General features: G+C 38.7%; 1 protein-coding gene across 1 annotated transcript in view; it reads right to left on the minus strand.

Annotated features, from left to right (window-relative positions):
• The window catches only part of LOC140233508 (protein FAN-like), a 56759-nt gene extending 36872 nt beyond the window's left edge, over positions 1 to 19887 (minus strand). The window contains exons 1-13 of the mRNA XM_072313627.1: positions 19756 to 19887; positions 16939 to 17046; positions 15798 to 15932; positions 14873 to 14966; positions 13773 to 13886; positions 13009 to 13194; positions 11762 to 11833; positions 9574 to 9682; positions 7858 to 7951; positions 6359 to 6521; positions 5694 to 5848; positions 4813 to 4988; positions 4274 to 4405 (exon numbers count right to left, since the gene is read on the minus strand). Of these exons, the coding sequence (XP_072169728.1) occupies positions 4274 to 4405; positions 4813 to 4988; positions 5694 to 5848; positions 6359 to 6521; positions 7858 to 7951; positions 9574 to 9682; positions 11762 to 11833; positions 13009 to 13194; positions 13773 to 13886; positions 14873 to 14966; positions 15798 to 15932; positions 16939 to 17046; positions 19756 to 19793 (1576 nt within the window). The 5' untranslated portion in view covers positions 19794 to 19887. The remainder of the gene's footprint in view (positions 1 to 4273; positions 4406 to 4812; positions 4989 to 5693; positions 5849 to 6358; positions 6522 to 7857; positions 7952 to 9573; positions 9683 to 11761; positions 11834 to 13008; positions 13195 to 13772; positions 13887 to 14872; positions 14967 to 15797; positions 15933 to 16938; positions 17047 to 19755) is intronic.
• Positions 19888 to 20895: the final 1008 nt, after the last annotated feature.

Raw genomic sequence — 20895 nt, forward strand, 5'->3', positions numbered from 1 at the left:
TGTGCTTTATCTACCACATTGTTAGATGATGAGAGTGTGGAGGCCAAAGCAAATGATCAAATATCTAAATTTCCAATTTTGTTGTGTGTACGTTTATTCTCTCTGTCTGTTTGCTATAATCCTACTCATAAAATTCCTCTGACTCATAGCCATTCTGATCCTACATGTTTTTCCTCATCTCCCCCCCCCCCCCCAACATTTCACCACCCGGCTCAAAACCCATAAAAAGTTGCAGATTAGGATTCTCTGTAATGGGTCAAAATACATCACTTGGATTTATCAACTCGAGTTTCTAAAGTTTGTCTAACCTGATAGAGTAGCCTTTTCTCTACCTACATTACTATCACAATCTGTAGACTTAAAACAAAGCTAAATCAAGATGCAGGCGTTTCTTTTTTGTTTTTTTCCAGACCATTTTCATTTCTTCATTGAACCTCTGCACAGCACACCTAAGTGATCCTAATCTTTGAATCTTCTTTTCTCCCTTTTCTAAGATACTGCACCTCTCAACTCTCTCTTATTTCAATGACTTTTTGAATGGGCTAGCATGGTCCAATTTTAACAAGTTATTGCATCATTTTAAAGCATACAGTTTGCTCTTTTAAAAGATGTAGAAAAGTGGAAATTCATGTTGGCCTATTTTTTATTTTTATTTTTTTTATTCATTTATTTATGTTTATTTATTTATTTATTTTTTATTAAATATCTTTTTTTTTCTTTCTTTTTTTCTTTTTTTTTTTTTTTGGGGGGGGGGGGGGAGGGTTGAGTTGGGCGGTCACATAATACACATGTCTAATGTTTGCCCCTGCTCCTGATGCAATCAATAATAATACTGATTCATGTCTACACTCTGGGAAAGTTCTCTGGTGGGGTGCAAAGGTACAGTGGGTGGAACCCACACACAAGTTGTACACTGCTTAACCAATAGTTGTCTTCTGTTCCACAGGGTTCGACTAAGTCTCGCACACCACATCCTGCTAACAATGACATTCCAAATTGGTCTGTCCACCTGTTAATTGCCCCTTCCTCGAAAAACACTCAGGAGACTGACACCGCTAACTTTGTTCCTCTCTCAACACGTCTTGTAAGCTTGATTTTCTTGTTGACTTTCATAGTACTATTAATTCTTGCATGTCACAAAGACTATTTTGTACCACAGCCAAAAAACAAACAAACAAACAACAAAGAGAGAGAACATTCTACTCAAACCAAAAGTACCCGCAAAGGACAAATGATTCATGGTTTTGGTTTTTGCTTTTGTTGATGCAACCACAAATATCAAGGGCTTCTCCTACGAGAAAAAGAAACAAACAAACAAACATACACACAAAAGACAAAGATTTTGCAAGCAAGTGCAAGTAAATGGAGTTCTAAGGTTTCTGGTATGTATGTATATGTTCACATAGCATGTATTTTCTTTTCTACATAACATGTTACAATTAAGGCTATTTCATTGGTAAAACAATTGGAACTTTTATAAATGAGTTTCTTGCCCTTTTAAATTATCCTGTTTCATCATATCCTAGTACTAGTATAGAAAACCTATGCTGTAATTTGATTATAACTCATGTTACATATTTATGTTTATGCAACAATAGTTTTGCAATGAATAAAATGTTTGAAAATAGACTGTGCTGAATTCAGTTGACACATCATATTAGTTTGGAGTGCCTTGGAATTAAAAGAGAAAAGAAAGAAATGGTACTGGTCCCTGGAGCCTTGAGCCACTAATTAACAGCGGATGAGACAGCAAAACACACACTCTGGTGTAAACATCAAATTAAAGGAGAAGCTGCACTAGCATTATCCCTGCTCCTGTACCTGGTACCAGCAAAAATGGACACTTGCGTACATTAGCTGGTATGCCAACTATATCAACGTACATTTAACACTGCAGCTTCTGCAGCAAAACAATGTTGGTGATACAAGGGTATATGCTGCAAGTGTCATTTCTACCATTCTGTGTTTTTTTTTTTTTTTCATATTCCTCAGTCTATGGCTCAAATATTAGATACATCAATCAATCATCTTACAAAATTCTAATGCAGATGGACTTGTGGAATAAAAGGTGTTATTCTCACATTTCTACACACAAGACAGGGAGAATAATTCTTCACGTTCTGACTGGTAGCACATATGCCCGCTGTAAGATATCTTTGATACATTAACTTCACTAAAATACATCAATAAAAGGTGTTCAAGAATCAGTGTCTAAAACGCATCAATTCATTTTCTTGGACTCCGTTTACAGTGCGAGGCTCGGCCGTGGCTGAGCTGCAGCCGAGCCCTCCATAGTCAGTGTAAACGCGCAAAAAGGCCAAATGCGAGGCCAAAATTGGCCGCGCATTTGGCCACGCTCTGGAGGTGGTCACGGCCGCGGCCGAGCCCAGCCTCTACTTGGTGTAAACGCAAACTGGGCCAAATGCGCAGTCAATTTTAGTCTGGCTTCCAAACCCTCTGCCCGTACTATTTCATTATTCAGGATATTAACCCCCTCAACGTCGAAAACTAGTATAGTTTAAGGTGGTTTTGTCCTGCAAAGGACTTTTCCTTCGGCAAAGGCCTTTGCCCGAACAGCGACTTCGTCGCCACGGAATCCAGTTGGCAAAGGGTCTGAAAACCAGACTATACAAAATTGCGTTTGTTTACAAGCAGAGCGCCACTACGACAAAATATTGAAAGGTTTGAATTAAAAGCGTGGCCAAGCCCGGCAGTGTAAACGGACAAAATTGCGGGGCTCGGCCCCGCAATTGAGGCTGGGCTCGGCCGCGGCTCGGCCCAGCCCCGCACTGTAAACGGGGTCATAGCTAACAAGGGGTAAGAGAGGCAGCGCTAAAATCACAAAGAACTTCCTTTAAACTAAAGTTCGTTGAGGTTTGAGATCCTTCCCACGATCCTCAGCTACCAGCATGAGGGTAGTCTAGACATGATGACATGGACGCAGGAAGCTGTCGCCCTTGAAAACTTGACGAGACGTAACAACCAGTACCATGTGCAATCCAGACTTTGTTCTGTGTGCATATTACCCTATTGTATATCAAGGGAGGTGTGAAACAAATTGTTTGGTCCATATTGTAACTGAATGAATTCAGTCAATATTCCTTGGGGAAAAAAATGCTCTTCCTTCAGAAAAATACAGGGTGACTCAAATAAAAGAAACAAATTTTAATGAGAGGAAAGTCTTATTTATGAGGAAAATGCAGGAGGCTATTCAAGCTATGACCACCCATTGAGGAAGAGGAGACTTGCCTATAACACACATTTCCTATAGACATCTTCAATGGGGTAAGAACTAGTTATTTGAGCAAGCTTAATGCTTACATGAAGATTATGGCATTGCTGCACTAAACTTTTAAAAAAAGTTTTTTAAAAAAAATGAAAGGCTATTTTCTTCTGTAAGCCTTTAGCTCATCAGTTATATCCTTTGTATCATGAGATGTATTCCCCTTCACAATGGTGGAATGATTTGAGCAAAGATGTGAGGTCTTCTCTGTGTCTGACTGACAAGGATATTGAGTGAAAATATTTGGCCAATGAGATTACAAGTCAACAGGGAAGAGTGTACACCATTCACTTTTTGCGAGGGTGTACCCATACCAGCCTTTGAGTGGACTTCAAAAGCATATAATTTCATCTGCCTGCAAAAGTGCATTGAGAGAAAACTGCTAATATGCATTTACAGACATTGGCCATATTTCATCATCATGTGGTGCCTTCTACAATTAGGTCACATTGCTCTGTCCTGGGCTAGGGAATGAAGGGTTGAATGTCGCGGTGCACAGTTCAACTCTGAATATCTACAACTGCTCACATCACTGCCAATTTGTAGAATTATGTGTCTTCGAATCCATTACTGTAAAAGTGGATATTTTCGCAGGACTAATTTTTCACGCCCAGCCGGGTAAAATAAGTTTTGCATGTTTTTGAATCCTGTGTAATCAAGACATCAAGTACTGGAACATATGGCAAGCAAAAATATTTTCGTACTGGTTTCTGGTTGCGCGTTCATCATCATCACCATCATCACCACCATCGTCATCACCACCATCGTCACCATCATCGTCACCATCATCATCACCATCACCACCACCATCATCACCACCTTCATCGTCATCATCATCGTCATCATCACCATCATCATCACAGTCATCACCGCCATCACCGTCATCACCATCATCACCACCATCATCACCATCATCACCATCATCACCATCATCACCATCATCACCACCAACACCATCACTATGTCACTCTACTCGTGTGAGCATCTTACCATTGTCGGCCTTTTCTGCCTCACTGCCTTTCTGCTTGTAGCCAAAGATGAGGTCGATCCACTGATGGAGGCGATGGGAGACGTGCTCGCTCTCCAACGCCTGCCGACACTTCCTGCAGAAGTCCACCTCGTCTGGGGCAGAACCATCCAGATACAATGTCAAACTGAAGCACTAATTTTCCTATTCTCTTACACCACTCACTTATCAAAGCAAAAAAATATCAATGACTATACAATTCACAAATCATTTGAACTTCTAATTGCCCTTATATGTGTTTGTTTCTCTTGCTAATTGTTACTGTTTGTTTGGTGTCAATTTTCTGATATTCATTAAACTGTAAAGCACTTTGAAACATTTTTGTAACAGGCGCTTTACAAATCGTTCATATTATCATTATCATAACTATACTGAGATCTGGAAAGGATGGACACACAACTTCAGAACACATTGTTACTGTCGTCCTTCAGGGGCTGGGGCATAAAAAAGAAATGAACAAACAAAACAAAACAAAACAAAATGGGGGAAGGGGAGAGCTCACCATCAGCCCAAGGGGGCAGGGCTACGTTGGTTACCGTGGAGCCATCCTGGCACGTGCCCAGCTTCAGGCCTTTCCTGTTGATCAGAAAGTCGGCCATCTCGGGCTGGTAGAACTCCGGGATGACTTCCTTCACGTCGGAGGGCAGCAACTGGACGTTGCTCCAAGTCTCGGCGACGCTGTCGGAAATCAAACGCATACTGGGGGTTGTCTCTTCTCTTGACACATGCCAAGCATCCCAAGCGCCACTTACAGTATGCAGCAAAACAACTTCCATTGCACAAGTAACCGAATACCACAAAAACTTCTGAGAACTACGATGGTAACTTATATACTATTTTTATTATTCTCAAGTGTAATGATACATAATAATGACCAAACATATACCAATTCTCCACAACTATGTATGTAAGCAGCCATTACTTTAAGTAACAAAAACAAAAGGGGTGCAAAGACTGAAATGCAAAAGTCCACGGCATTTAACATTCAGCATGGACTCAAAAGTCTATTCTACACATAATGTTAATTTGACACACAGAGTGTGTGCCATACAGATAAATCATTGGGAAGATGTGGCACCATCTAGAAGACTCCTAGAATGCAAGGGGCCCTGGATGATACAGAAACAATCTCAATGAAGGTCCAGCTGCATCATAATTTGACATTACAGAGTGTCACTTGTAGCGTCGTCGAAAAAAGAGAGTACAAAAAGGGCTACATCAGTTGCTACACACACACACACACACACACAACATTATCGTTCTACAAGCGGCAGTCCTTATCTTATATAGCAGTTTACACAAACCTTCCTGGACGGCCGCATCGCATCCTGCTGACTGAATCACAGAGTAGAGGAAGGGTAAAGGGGAAAAAGATAGTGTTACCTCTTGAACAACCTGTCTGGTTGGTCGAACCGACCATTTTGCAGGCAGAGGGCATGCTCCGGGGCCACCCTGACCAGGTAGTAGAGGACGTAGCCGGGCGTGGAATAGTGTGAACCGTACAGGAACTTGGGCTCGGGCATGTCTTTCCTTCTCTCCTAGATATCCAAATTATACACAAAATTACTGAATGGCATCGTCGCTCATGTTAGCAGCAAACAACATCAGAGTGAGGCGAACAGCAGAAGACTGGGTTATCAAAGGATCAGAAGCTGATTAGAACATTGAATACAACATTACGAGGAATATTTAAGACTGGTGGCAACCAGAAAATCATTTAGATATCCCGAAATGCTTGATTCTGACTTGGATCTTACTTTTTTTTCTCATACCCTTCATCTCTTGCAATAAGACGAACCTCGATTGTAATCATTCTCGACCATGCTCATATCGCATTATGATATGATCTCAACGCATTAGCACCACGATAAGATTTTGCATCTACATTTTTCGACAAGAGAAGTGATGCACTGTTCCCTTGTAGAATGATTCTAGATTATTTCTTCATTTCTTTTTCTTTTTTTTCAATGGGGGAGGGGCAGCTTCACACAACCAATGAAATAAAGTCTTCACACTGCAGAATAGACTCGATACTATAAATAGCACACCTTGAAACGTTGAAGTCGTTCGGGGTTAAGGGCACCAATGGGCTTGCTGAGGTCACGGAAGGTCGCGGGGTCGCTGAGGTCAAGTTCAAGGCTGGTGTAGTCTGCTAGGACCCAGGGGAAGACAGGGTACTGGGTGATGTCATTTACACTGCGGTCTGCTTGACTGGTGACACCAATGACCAAGGAGAAAGTGTCAAGTTAACGACATACAATCCAACATACTAGAAATCTATTGGTCTTTCACTCCTCACATTTTCAACAAAAAAATGTATATATAACCAGCAGGAGGATTCTACTAATTATTCAGCCGAACGGTATGGCAGCAGAAAACTGAATAATTTGGGATTGCTAATTTTTTTCTTGAGGATCCTAAGGAGGTCATAAAAAAGTATGCCTGCATTTTCAAATAAATATCGTCGCTGGGGTGACAAGACCTTGTATCTGCAATTTTGGTGAAAATGACTTTTTTGGGTTAATGATCAGATAATCAGTTAAGTGATGTCCTGTCCAAAACCTATATGTCTTACCCTAAAAATGAAGCCACCATGGCATGTCAAAGGAATGCCTGTCCCATTGGATACAGTACTTTGGCTGCCATGTTTTTTTGCTCTCCTGAACATTTGACATTTTGTAGATACAAGGTCTTGTCGCCCCAGCGACGATATGTGTATTACAAATGATGTTATAAATCATTTTTACCCATATTCAGGATATCGTCGCTCGCATGGCAGAATGTTGTTAACGCACTTCCCCGCGCATGGCAGAATGTCGTTAACCCTATGCCCACTCCCACAGTCTAGCAAAAATCTGCCATGCGAAGGGAAGGGTGTTAACGGCAATCTGCCATGCGCATGACAATATATAACCCATCCTCAGAAAGATGATCATAATCAATAAGCATGCACTCTTCCCCGGGTACGTACATGTAATTTTTTTTTTTTGTTTCTCTTATATAAACAGCCTGAAGGACCATTAGCAATCTTTGACTCTTCATGCTGTCAGGGGCTATGAGGATTTCTGACACCTTTTGTTCTTGTTTTGTTTCTTAGTAGAATAAATGGGGAATTGACACTTGCAGTCAAGACACCAAAGCACTGAATTCTAAATACATGTCGTTTGACAGGGTCGCATATATTTTTCCAAGAACACAGAGGAACAGAAAGCCACTCGATGCAACAACATGTACTACACCAGAGCTGCTATATAACCTCTGCAGATCATGATACACACATGTACTAATGCCCTTAATAAATAATATTCAGTAGGCAAAATACATCAACAAAAGCATATTTTGGCTTTTAAAAAAGATTGAGAAGCTGCACATACTGAACAGTGAAAATCACATTTGTATCACTGTCTTTTCTTCAAACACTAAAATTACATTTTCTTGTTGTGGAAGGAAAAAAAATGATTAACATGGTAAAAAGTTTATTGTTGGCAGTGCTGCCACAGAGCAAGCTTCATACAGCTGCTGGAAACGGGACGAAGCATAAGCTCACCTGTTTAAGTACATGAGGTAGTCAAAGTTTGAGATGACCCCATTCTGCCACAGTAGCATGATATTCTCCCGTCCAGACTCTTGAAGTCTCACCCCTGGTATTCACAAGAAGACAAGACACATTGCTGAGTTTATATCTCAGTTTTTGCTCAGTTTGAGATTACATCCACAACTACATGGCCACTGAGGGAGTGTTTCCATGCATACAAGCAAGCAAACAGGGGGCTGTCAACTTTTTAAAATCTCATATGAAGGGCTAAGTGATGAGGATAATACACCTCGACCACAGGTGTTCTGATGCTGTCAGCAAACAAACTTGAACCTGTGACTTAATGATGCAGAGTCAATGGTCTTGACCACTAGGCCACAATAGCTACACCTCAAAAGTTGCTCGGCTGCAATGAAATGTTTGCTGAGAATATTTTCCTTCCTTCTCTCATCACGGATGCTCATGCAGCAATCATAATTTAATTGGTCACAGAATATCTAACCAAAGTTTCAGTCCCAGTATGATGCCATTACCATTTTTACCCCCAGATACGTTGAGGACATTTGATAACACCTTTAATCGAAAGTAATTGTGGGGAACTAACATACCCGTTTGATCAATCCCATCACCACAAAATAAAAACTACTAGTACTTTCTTACGGAGTTTATAAAATCACCTTTAATCAGAGTGTGTAGGAACCCAAACTGGCTTTATGAATTGCAAATGAATCATGCTAATCTCTATTCCCAAAACTTCATGAGTGTTTGAAGTGAAAACAAAAGTGTAATGGATCTCCATGTGGTAATTATGCTAAACATAGTTTGCAAATTATGCAAACTATGGTTGAATGAAAGAATGACCAATTATTTTCATTATTAGGCCTTATATTGACAAGTTTGTATATCTCAATTTGAATACTGTAAAACACAATATTTTTGCGGCACTAAATTTTTGGGAAATGGAGCTGACGGCCTTTTTCGCAGCATGAAATTTTCGCGAGTTGCCTCTAACATCCAATGCATATAAGTGTAGACAAGAACTTTCGCGTGCATTTCAATTTCTTGAATTTTGGCTCTCGCGAAATTCGCGAAATTAAAATGCACGCGAACATTCCTCGTTTTACAGTACATTACAAATGCCTTTTTGCTTTTTTGAGGATTCTATCTTCATAGCATGTGTGCTCACATCACTGACTGCAGGAGATATGTATATAGAGGGCGCCATGTATGCACAGTGTTTATGTGCAATTGATCATGCATTGAACTTGCATCCCTAGGGTACATGTATCCACTGACTAAACTTTTGCAGCCTTACTTACGTTTCACTTGTTGTTCACTTTCTTTTCAATATATTTTCCAAAGAAAAAAGAACAAAAGGCAAATCCCAGATGACCACACAGCTAATTTCAAAAGGAAACATGAGCTGCAAGAAAATACCCCCTTTTTATGGAGGTAAAGCTGTCCATTACTAGACTCTGCTTTCCAAAAATGACTTTGTGTCATTGATACTCACAAGAAACCTCACTGTACAATGTTCTGTGCCTGCTCCAAAGCTCTGAAAACTGGAATTATCAGAAATTAGTATGAAAATAAAGAAGAAAAATAAATTTAATATTTGAAACTATGTATGTTTGTAAAATCTACTCATCCATTCATGCCTGCCTTCCACTTTCTGTTGATCAGTTTTCACTTTTATAAGTGAACCCTAAGCAGAACAGAATCACTCACCATTTTGCCCCATAATCTTGCTGTACAGAGCATCCCGTTCCTCAGGCTTGGACAGGACTAGGAACATGTCTGACTGAATCGATGTGTCTGAGCAGAAAATTTCCAGACCCTGCAGCAATCAAGAACATGAAGGATATTATCATTATCCTGATTTTCAATACAGGATTCAAACTGAGTGAATTGTTTTGTTTTGTTTTTGTTTTGTTTTTTTCCTCTGGCAGACAGGAACACAAAGTTTACCTGCATCCTTCGACTGAAACGCATCCTTAGGTTTATTAACGTGAATATAGATGCAGATTACCATGATGAGGGTCAAGGGGCACAGTACACAATTACAAGTTGACATTTATACATACATACATAAAGAAGAATCATATCACTAATAGTGACCTTGAGGTGATCAATACAGACAGTATCTAAGCAACAAATGGTGTCTATGCAATTTCAGGAAAATCTATTTTCTTTATTTATAGAGCAAGTCTAAATATCATATCAAGTATGCACCAGATTGAACATATTTACAGCTGAAAAATGAAAAAAACAAAAACAAAAACTCCTTCCTCCTGTAGGAGGGGACACTCCCTCCCACCACCCCACTCTGTTACTTTGCTTGGCAGTGCTAACATGCCACAAAAAAATATTACTCCTGGTTGTTCTCTGTCCTTGGCATTCGAGCAATTCCAAAATTCAATATTCAAGTACAGCCAGTGACAATTGGATATTATGGCATAAACAGCTGTTTACTTTAAATAAAAAAGAGCTCTTCATTCATTCATTCATTCATTTATTTTTTTTCCATGTCCAACAGAAACATATAGATATTCTACAGTTCAGTTTCAGTTTAGCTGAGGAACAAACATCTAATCCTCACTATGGAAATGTGGATATCCACATTGGTCTTTCAAGACAACCTCATGTCAAGAAGCAAAGGGGAAAACAGACCAAGAAAAACAATCACAACAAACAACCCTACCAGAAGAAATCATTATTCACCATTCCATACATGTGAATAGAATTTCAGTGGCATTACAGAAAGTTTTCCAAAAGTATCAGTACAACATTTCCATAGCAATGAAACCACACACCAAACCCAGCACACTTCCTGGTACATCCCAAAACACAAAAGATCCTTTGATGATCAGACATGGGTTCTTGTATTGAATTCCTTACGGGTTTTATGCTGGAGAGACAGCCGGAAAATTTGAGACCAGGAAGAAGAAGAAGAAGAAAAAAAAACACCAGCAGAAAGATGAAGCTATCAGATTATCCTACTTCACAAGATGGAAAAGAAAGGAGTCCACTTCCTACATGCACAAGTCTGCAATCGATCAGCAGCCATGTGGCCAGCCAAAGTCATCACATTAGAGGGGAAGTCCACACGATTTTCATAATTTCACATCATATAATACATAAATCCATAACACAACGCATAGATTTGTGGAACTTATTGTGGTCCTTGAGCTAAAAAACAAAACAAAAACCTATACTCTGAACAACCATAAACAAATTATCAGTGAACAAAGATGATGGCATAGGAGGGTCATATATTTCAGAAAAGAATCAATGTAATTCCATTTGCATTACAATACAATTTATGCAATAAGCCATGCTTTCTACATTTGTTCTGTTTCTTTGAGCCCCCACTTGTGTTTTCTTATGGTGAAGCTGCTATGTCATCCTTGTTCACTGTGATTTGTTATAAATGTTGAAAATATCCTTCTTCCTCATCCCAAATTCTGAAACTCTGTGCCCAGTATAATCGATATACAATTGTTCAAAGGAATGTAAAAGTCTGAAAATCATCGGGAGGTCTCGCTGAACTGAAAAAGAGCTCCATCCTAGCAGATGACTCAACCAAACCCACAGGAGGGATAAGGGAGGCCTTCTACATTTGTAAGGAAAACGGGAAAACAATGAACTTGGACCTGGAACAGTACACATCCTCTTCAATATACAATCCCACTCCCTTAAATTCTCATTGAGCGCCAGGTATGTCGTCTAGCGGGAGAACTTTGTTCCAGCAGTACGATCTGATGAAGTTTGCAGATGCTCAGCAGACGCAGGTCTCACAAAAAGTATAATATTAACTGATTGTGCAAAAATAAACTTTCAAACACCATTTCACAACTGTATCTCTCTCTGCAAAAAGAGGGTGAAGAGAAAAACAATGGCTAAAATAAAATCATACCACATGTTTGAGGAGAAATCTTCTTTTGACCAGTCTCTTTATGTCTGACAGTTTGATCTTCATCACTGGCACCTGTGATATGAATTGGGGAAAACAGACAAAGGCATCAATGCGTGAGGATCTCCATCAAACATTGATCATATATCGTCATACAAATCTCAAAACATGACACACCCAAAGATCTCACCAGAGATAAATCCCCCCTCCCCCACCCTCTTTGCCTAAAGATTTCTCTGTCTAACCTTAAAGCCATCAGCAATTGAAAAAAAAAAAAATGAACTCACACGTTATCATCTTCTGCATATGTGTATTCATAGAAATTTGAAACGTGGTGTATATCCTATGCTCCTTTGTGTCTCGATGGATGTTTCATTCAATGATAATTTAAAGGAAACCAGTAGGGCATAATTTTTCCCATCCTCAAATAATCATCCAAAATGTCAAAATTCAACTTCATGAAATCAATTATTCTCTCTCACTGCTATTCTTTGAATGAAAATTCTGCCTAATGAAAAATTATTTGCTGCATCATGTATATCATACATTTCATCATGTACCACAGCACTGCCTAAAATACAAGGAATCACTTTGAATGAGGTGTCTGACACTTAAAAAAAACATAAAACAAAAAACAAAAAACCTGCGCTTCTGACCAAACTGCTGTGTGATGAAAAAGCATACTTCGAAATCATAATGAATCAATGTGACATGATCTGATATCTGATGTCTTGAAACTGTTTCTTCTGATTAGCTAACATCAACAGTAGATGCTATTTTTCCTGTTTTATTTTTGTTCAAATGGATATAACATAAGAAGCAGGCAGTTTAATTATGTATCAGCAACGGCCATTGAATTGCGGGGTTTTGACAACTGTTCTCATCTGACTACACTGTACTATCTAAGAATTATTCATCCTCCTAAAGAAAAGAGACTAATGTAGAAACACATCAAGAATGTCAACTTTCTTGACACATAGTTTAATGATGCATCATGACTTCTTTTTGCAAAAAATTATCAACATCAATAGGCATACAAGTATCTATAGAAATAGCACTGAATATGACCAAAAAAAAAGAAAAAAAATATGACTCAGTCTGATAAATAATTCAACTTATTACTTAATGCATAGTACTATCAACTCAATGTCTTTATAACCCACTCCCAATTATGGTGAGGTAAGAAATCAGTGCCCATAAAAAAAGTATTAAAAAACAAAAAAAAAAGACAAAAGAAAAGTAACACTCACTGGTTCTACATTGTTAAATGGCTGGAAATAAAGTCTATCTGAGGTCACCATGATGCGACCCGGATTCACGACGAGTGGAGTGATGCGCTCCCCCACCATCTCCATGGCGATGGTCTCGTACAGGCTGTCCAGGCGGCTGGTGTCGAAGCTCACCCGCTTCTGGCGAGAGAAGACTATCGTTGCAATCTGATTGAAAGAAAACATCCACAAAAACGTGAAAACCTCAACAAGCACATGAGATGACCGACGTGGAAAGGAAAGATAGAATTGTTGACAAAAAACAATAACAAATAATTACAAAATAGTATCTTTCAATCAATTTTACTGAAAACAAAATGGACATTCAATGATCCTGTTAAAAGGAATGAAATATCATTTTCAGGGCCAAAAAGGTGAGAGATGTTTGAATAGGTAATGCAGATTAGATGGTTAGTTGGTCAACTGGCATCCTATTATTCATTACTTCTTCGAGCATAAATATGCGTACTGATATTGCTTCAATGTGGTCCATGCACTTTCTAACGAGTCCTAATTCAAGAGGACCACTGAAAGGAATGCAGCTTCTGATGAATTATTCTTTTTGACACAAATTCTGCCTCACAGACACTACCTTATGCAGCAATTTGTCACTCTGTCAGCCACTTTTATCACAGTTTTGAAAGGCTGAACAACTTAAGCAAATGATATTAAATTTATATGTCCAAAATTTATTGCCATGATTACCCAGTGCAAAGGGCAGATAATGCCCTTTAAGGTAAACTTACCATAGCATCTTGATCTGCCATAGGGAGAGTGGCTGCTCTTGCCAGCTGGTTTGTGGGGTGCACTACATCCTCAGCAGTGCCAAAGTTGAGGGTGAAATAATGCCAAGTCTCACCCTAGTGAGAAATATTTGGTGGATTGAAGTTTAAACCTTATGGCATTGGCCTACAGCAATGTCAGAGGGATGATGTGAGAGAGATATGCACAAATCTCTCTGAATAATTTAAATTCCTTTGTGCTACAGTACAAAAATTTCTTCAAAATTACATCTAAACCTTCCATCTCCTTGCCTGGCAGTGCGAGGAAAAAATTATGTATATTTGTGTACTTTGTTTGCTTTGTTTTTATCTCTCAAACTTAAGACAACATCTGATGGAATTCCATATACCAATGGTAAAATGCTATTATAAGTAGATTTCTTTCCCCTCAATTTCATGGTACAGTGTATCTTCTTCAAAATAAGTTCCTGCAATACAAGAATACGGTAACCTACACAAATACTGCTCTGCATAGCAAGAGCTCTGCTGTGGTTGAAGTTATACAGCATGATACTTGATACCCGAAATTTCAGGGCCAATTGCAAAAAGGTTTGATGCATTTAATTGAGGACAATGTACACATGTGACCTTTGCTGTTCAAATCTTGAAATCACCCATGCTTTATACAGGATGAAGACAACTTTTCAGGAGGCTTTCTGAAGAGTGAGTTGCTTTTATATTAAAGGTCCTGTTTACCTTTGGGAGCAGTGATTTAAAAAATGTTCAAGATACCACATTTGATGCATATGTGTAGGTCTGTTGTACCGTAAAACATCCTACCATATAACATTTTTGTGATAAAGCCTAAAATATAAGGAGATATCAGTATTTTTCTCAATAAACCATAACTGTAGACGGTTTAGTCTGGAAACATTTTTATTATAACTATTGTTCACATTTTGTATATTTAACAATATAATTACTTAACATTGATTCTACTGATTCAAATTTTTACAGTGGTTGTTTCTATCCCTACCTCATATTTTAGAACTATTTTAAGCTAATATTGCTGGATTTTTGTTTCATCTGCAAATGGTAAATAATGCCTTTAAGCATTTACACACCTTTTTGAAGTGGTAGGGTCCAATCTCATTCCCAGCTTTCATCTCAATTGTCTGCTTTGTGTGGATAACCAATGTATCCCGCTTAGAACCAATTCTGACAAAGAGTAAGATGAAACTTATTGTAAGGACGTTATCACTTGCAGGCTGCTCAATATTTTTCAGAGAACTAAATGTAATCCATTATTAATCTATTGAAGGACAAATGTTGTGCCAAGTTAATGCTCCAGATACAGAAAATCATAAATACGATGTTAAGAAGGATGCTTGATACAAATCCATATCTAGCAAGTCAGTCTTGCAAGTACATGTATCTTTTCAAAGGTATTCAACATACATTGAATGATGTTGGTGTAACTTTTAGAGAAAGATTAGACCAAAACTCCATGTTCCACAACAAACTATTGCAGCAGACTATTTGCATAGCAAGACAATAGTATAGTGTAAATGTTTCATGTTTATGATTGCCTTTACCAATTTACATATTTTATATAGATTTTACATTGAGCACATGTAGATGCATAATAATATTGGCTACCCATCATGCCTGCTACACGAGACACTCAGACCCTGTATAAACACAAAGAACTCTGTCCACCTCAAAAAAGACTATTAAACTGTTACCATCTCAATTCCTATACAATTCACCAATATGAGGAGCAAAGAGTCTACAGTCTGGTACTGTGCATATTTCATTTACTAGTAACCCGTTGAAGATGAGTCTTGTAGCAAAATCAGCCTGTCCTCAACGGGTTAAAAGTAATTTCCATATCTGCACACCACATCAGCACATTCCTACTATTGTCACTAAATATTATCATTTTAATATACAATTTTCACAAAATTAAATGTCATGTTTTAAAACATTTAGAGTACCGGTACATATTTCAAAGTCATTCCATAACATCATGCTACAGGAGTTACTTACTTGAATATAAGGGGTGGGGTCCACTCTTCCACCTTGACACAACTTCTTAGGGGAAACTTGATGATGGGATAGGAAACATCTTGAGGGTCAAAGACAATGGACTTGGAACATATCTTCAGTCTTCCTCTGCAACGTCTGGAATGAATGTGGCATCAGAAGAGTTGCTTTTACCAAAGGATTCTCAGTTCTTACAGTGATAGAAAAAAATACAAATATACCTCCATTGTTTGTTTTTCTTTAAACAATGATAATGATGATAATAATAATCATCACTGACATCAATTTCATCCCCTTTTCATTCTCAAATGCTTTAAACACTTATCATCCCCAGAATGATCTCAAGGAGATGTATCCAAATTACATATCATCCAATGATTTCTTTAATAGTCATAATAAATTACACTGCCAGGTAACAGGAGAAAGAACAAGTATTTTATCAAAAGTTTCTTCAATGTACAATATGACACGAACAATAACCAACATGACTCCAAAGTGTTTTAAGGGTCATCTTGACCTTAATATAGGAATTTTGAAATATGAACTTTGACCATGTATTTTAACTGTAAAATGTATATCTCTCAATTTTGTTTTCAAATTCCATGAACATGGGATAGATCATCTAAATGCCTAATTACCACTCTGTAATAGTTTTCACCCCACAGGTTATCACTCTGAAACTCTGAAGGGCTTGCACTAACGTATGAGTTCCTGAAAATATGAAGGGTTAAAGGTCAGTGACAATAAAATACAACCTGCAATTTAGGTAAATTTTATTGGCAATGACTGCCATAACAACTTAACGGACAGCAAAACTTTGAAATGATGACACGACATTGCTCCTGCGACTTCTGCTCCAGTCTTATTTTTCTCCGAGGACTAAGGGTTACATGAAGGGTTGTGATAGGGTTTTAAGTTTAGTTTGATGTGAGGATTAGGATTAGGTTTGATTCATTTTTGAGGGTAGAATTTATGTTCGGCCAAGCATGCAAATATTTCATGGGAGCAACTGTCATAGGGAGCAAATGTAATGGAACCCTTTTAAACATACACCTTTTGCTCGGACATCCAGGTATTGTATAAATCAAAAGAAACTTAGTAAGCATCTTCTCGACAAACATTTGCACCAAACTTTCATTCTGACCTCTGCATTGCTTCCTCTTCAGATACATCCTTGAGTCCAGTTAGATAGTAGTATACACTGAAGTCTTCAAAATAAATCTCGCCTGGATCCAATAGCAGCAGTGAAAATCTAGAGAGAAATAGGGCCAAGATTCATTTGAATAAAATCATCAGATAAAGGAATGTTCATCGTCTTTTGATGCAGTATTTGGTACCCTGGGGTACCAAATGAAAATTCGCCATTTTGTTGAATTATTTTTTTTTTTTTTTTCAGCGCTGTACCCTGGCTTACCAAAAAATGTGTCAAAATACTTTTTAGTATTATTATGCACAAAAATGTTTTCTTATTTGTGATTATGCATCAATTAATGCATGCAAGTGTACTTCGAAAAACACCTATATGGTGCTAGTTCATTGCGACGACTTTGCCGTATCCGAATTCAGAATCGGCGTGTCTGAATTCAGATATGCATTATAAATAATGGGCATGAGATGGCGCTATACAACGCGGTACCCCGGGTTACAATGGTACCCTGGTGTACGGCGTGCCGAATCTTTTGTACATCGGTATCATATATAGACATCTGCAATAAATAGTAGGTCTATCATTAGGGAAATGTAATGTACAAATGAAATTTTTCATTTGTACAGAGGGCCCACAAATTGAAGAAAACTCATACTGTACCTCATGTCTTCATCACTTTGTTTAATAATCTCTTGCTTTCATTTGATATGCCTTGTCTACCTTGGACGACGTAACATAACAATGTCAGAATTTCGGAGCTTGGGTATTTGTTCCAAGTTTGTCATGTCACTGCCGGCAACCAGCAGGTACAGGAAAACAGTAAATGACAGGTTCGATTCCTGCTGGTTCCTTTTTTCCGACATATTTGTTAAAAATTGTAGATCAGCAGGTGTGGTATTACAAAATTTAATTTGCACAGAGGGCAGAAAAGTCGAAGAAAAGTCATGCCTCCAAGTACATCTTCTCTGGTATTATGCAGCATTAGAAAGTCTCTTGAGACATCCCAGTCTATGCAATGGCTGAACTTGTGGACACTCTTTACCTCAGAACTCTTCTTTCATTTAGGGGGGAAATTTGCTACCTTCCCTTCCAAAAACCTGTGATGGGGATAATTTTGATGGCTTCCCTTCCAAAAGCCCAAGCTGTAGAGAATCAAAATCCTGACCCATTTTCATCACTGAAAAGGTGTCTCTAAGAATCTGGAACAAGCAAATAAATGTGTGTGTGTGTGTGTGGGGGGGGGGGGGGGGAAGGGATCCATGCGGCAAGGTATTGAGAGAGCATCACAGCACATACATTTGCATACCATGAATGCAGGTGTCTTTGCACACTGTGTACTTGGCCTAATGATTTAAATGTTATTGTAACTTAATGTTGATGTTTTTCAAATGATTCCAGCACATATCCATATAAGGTCTATTCAAAGTTAATTATTTTTAATAAGTTCTAGCTATAGCAATAATACAGATGCTGAGGCCTGAGCTGAAGCACAGGGAAATGCCTAACGTTAAGTGTGATTAATTGTAGTTAACCTGTGAGGTGCCACCTCCCAGAGCTGGGGTTAAATTCAATGGTTTTGCAGCTGCATAATTTGAACACATCCCGACATCTGATTCTGACATAGCTACACGCAGCCGCTGTAGAGACAGCGGCTGCACCTCCATTCCTTCGCAGACGTTGTCATTTTTCAGTGTGGTTGTGCGACTCCTTCATGATTATTTTTATTAATCGTGGAAAACTAAAATACAAGGAATTATCGTAATCTATGATAATCATTCAATAATCGGTATGCGATTTTTTGTTTAATTACGTCAAAAACTCACCGAAATCTGTGGCTGAAATCAGGTCTGTAAACGTCCTTATTGCTTCACTCCTCATCTGCGTGTTATTATGAATGGCATTCACTCTCGTATACTACAACGTACAACGTAGGTACTAGTAGTCGGAGAGGCGCCCTCTAGCTCTCCGACTACCTACGTTGTACGTTGTAGTATACGAGAGTGAATGCCATTCAAATAACACGCAGATGAGCAGTGAAGCAATAAGGACGTTTACAGACCTGATTTCAGCCACAGATTTCGGTGAGTTTTTGACGTAATTAAAAAAAAAAATCGCATACCGATTATTGAATGATTATCATAGATTACGATAATTCCTTGTATTTTAGTTTTCTACGATTAATAAAGATATTCATGAAGGAGTCGCACAACCACACTGAAAAATGACAACGTCTGCGAAGGAATACAGGTGCAGCCGCGTCACTTCGCGACAGCGGCTGCGTGTAGTTAATTCTGACATTGCCCCTGCCTACAAACTGAGATTTTATGTATCATTATGAACATGTACAGCTGTGCATGTAGGTACAGTGCCCCCAGTGGACCTTAGAGCTTTTTAACATTTACTTACATGTACTACTTGTGGATCTATTTAGTCTAACTGGTTAGAACCCCTAACAGTTAGACTGTAGTGTAACTGTTAGAGTCTATAAACTCAAGGAAACTCTGTCATGAATATTGAAACTTTCTGCTAGGCTACTTGTGGTTCATAACTTTTTGTGACGGCACTGAATGGCAAGGCGGCATTATGACAAGCGTGCGAGTGGAGGTTCTGCACAGTAAAGGAAGAAGAAGATAAGTTACCGTATACCTGGTATACCGCGATACCGTGACCTTCCATTCCAATCTCTTCGATTCCATACGCTACATTAAAAGACTTACATATAAAGAAGTATGTGGGACTAGACGCTACTATAATTATAGAACTGTTTAGTCTTTAGTTCACGAATCATCATGCGCCTTCGTATTTGGTATTTACCTCTCTTTTATGCTGAAGTCCTCATCAACAAATGCCATCGTAGCTGTGGAAGCGGAGGCTGTTTGATTCTTGTAAAAATAAAGAAGTTGGTGATAGGTCCAGTTGGGACGAGCTGTTCACTGATGGTAGACTCTCGACTCTCTACGCTGCATGCACATACCCGTAACGCGTACAAAATGAATGGGGATGGGGTCTCCGTCGTCCTGCTTTGCCGTAGACTTTACACACACTAGTGACTTTCCCATCCTGAGAAAAAAAAAATATTGCTTCCGGCAACCCGTGGGTAAGGCAATGGGGTAAGGTGCCCAGGGGCGGGGTACCTTACCTAGGGATTCGTGTGTGTGTGTGTGTGTGGGGGGGGGGGGAGGGGGGGGGATGGGTGAACCAGGGATATATATCGCGATTGACAATCCTTGGTCTAGACTTTGGTATCCATTTGAGCATTCTGAACCACAAGAACTCTTACTCTCACTCAGGAATGTCGACCAGCTTTGAAAATAAGAAAACGATCTTTTTTTTTTTCGCTGAAAAATTCTCATCAGCTAACACATCTGTGGCCCGTTGCATAAAACTTAAATTCAATTCAATTCAATGGAACATTTATTTCCAGATCAATTCGTGTAACAACAGTAACAATTCACTAATGAAAAACTGAAGGTGACAACTCAGTAAGCACAGCTTGAAGTGAGTGCACCTTTAACATTTGAAAACGTATTAGTTGAATCTGATTGAAACATAGCTAAAAAGACATTAATATACACATTTACAAGACGAAATACAGATACACAAGAGACTAAAGCTAAGGATGCAGGAGGAAAACAGATAGGAAGAAGGAAAAAGAGAAAGAAAAGAAAAGAGAAGAAAGAAAGAAAAAATACATTAAGGAGAGGTAATGAGAACCTAAAAATATATACACTTGTAATACTAAAACAAACAAGGCAACATTAAACATACATGTACATGTTACCGTTGAATTTCAATGGTAACTACCGTCAAAATTAGGCGTCACAGCCAATCAGCATCAAGGATTATAAGCTTTACCACTAATTTGAAGACTTACCGCTAGAAAGGAGCGGTAAGTCCAGCGGTAAGGGTTTTATGCAACAGGGCACTGGTGAGATGTGGAATATCATTGAAGTT

Source organism: Diadema setosum, chromosome 9 (genome assembly GCF_964275005.1).
Source record: "Diadema setosum chromosome 9, eeDiaSeto1, whole genome shotgun sequence".
Lineage (NCBI taxonomy): Eukaryota > Metazoa > Echinodermata > Echinoidea > Diadematoida > Diadematidae > Diadema > Diadema setosum.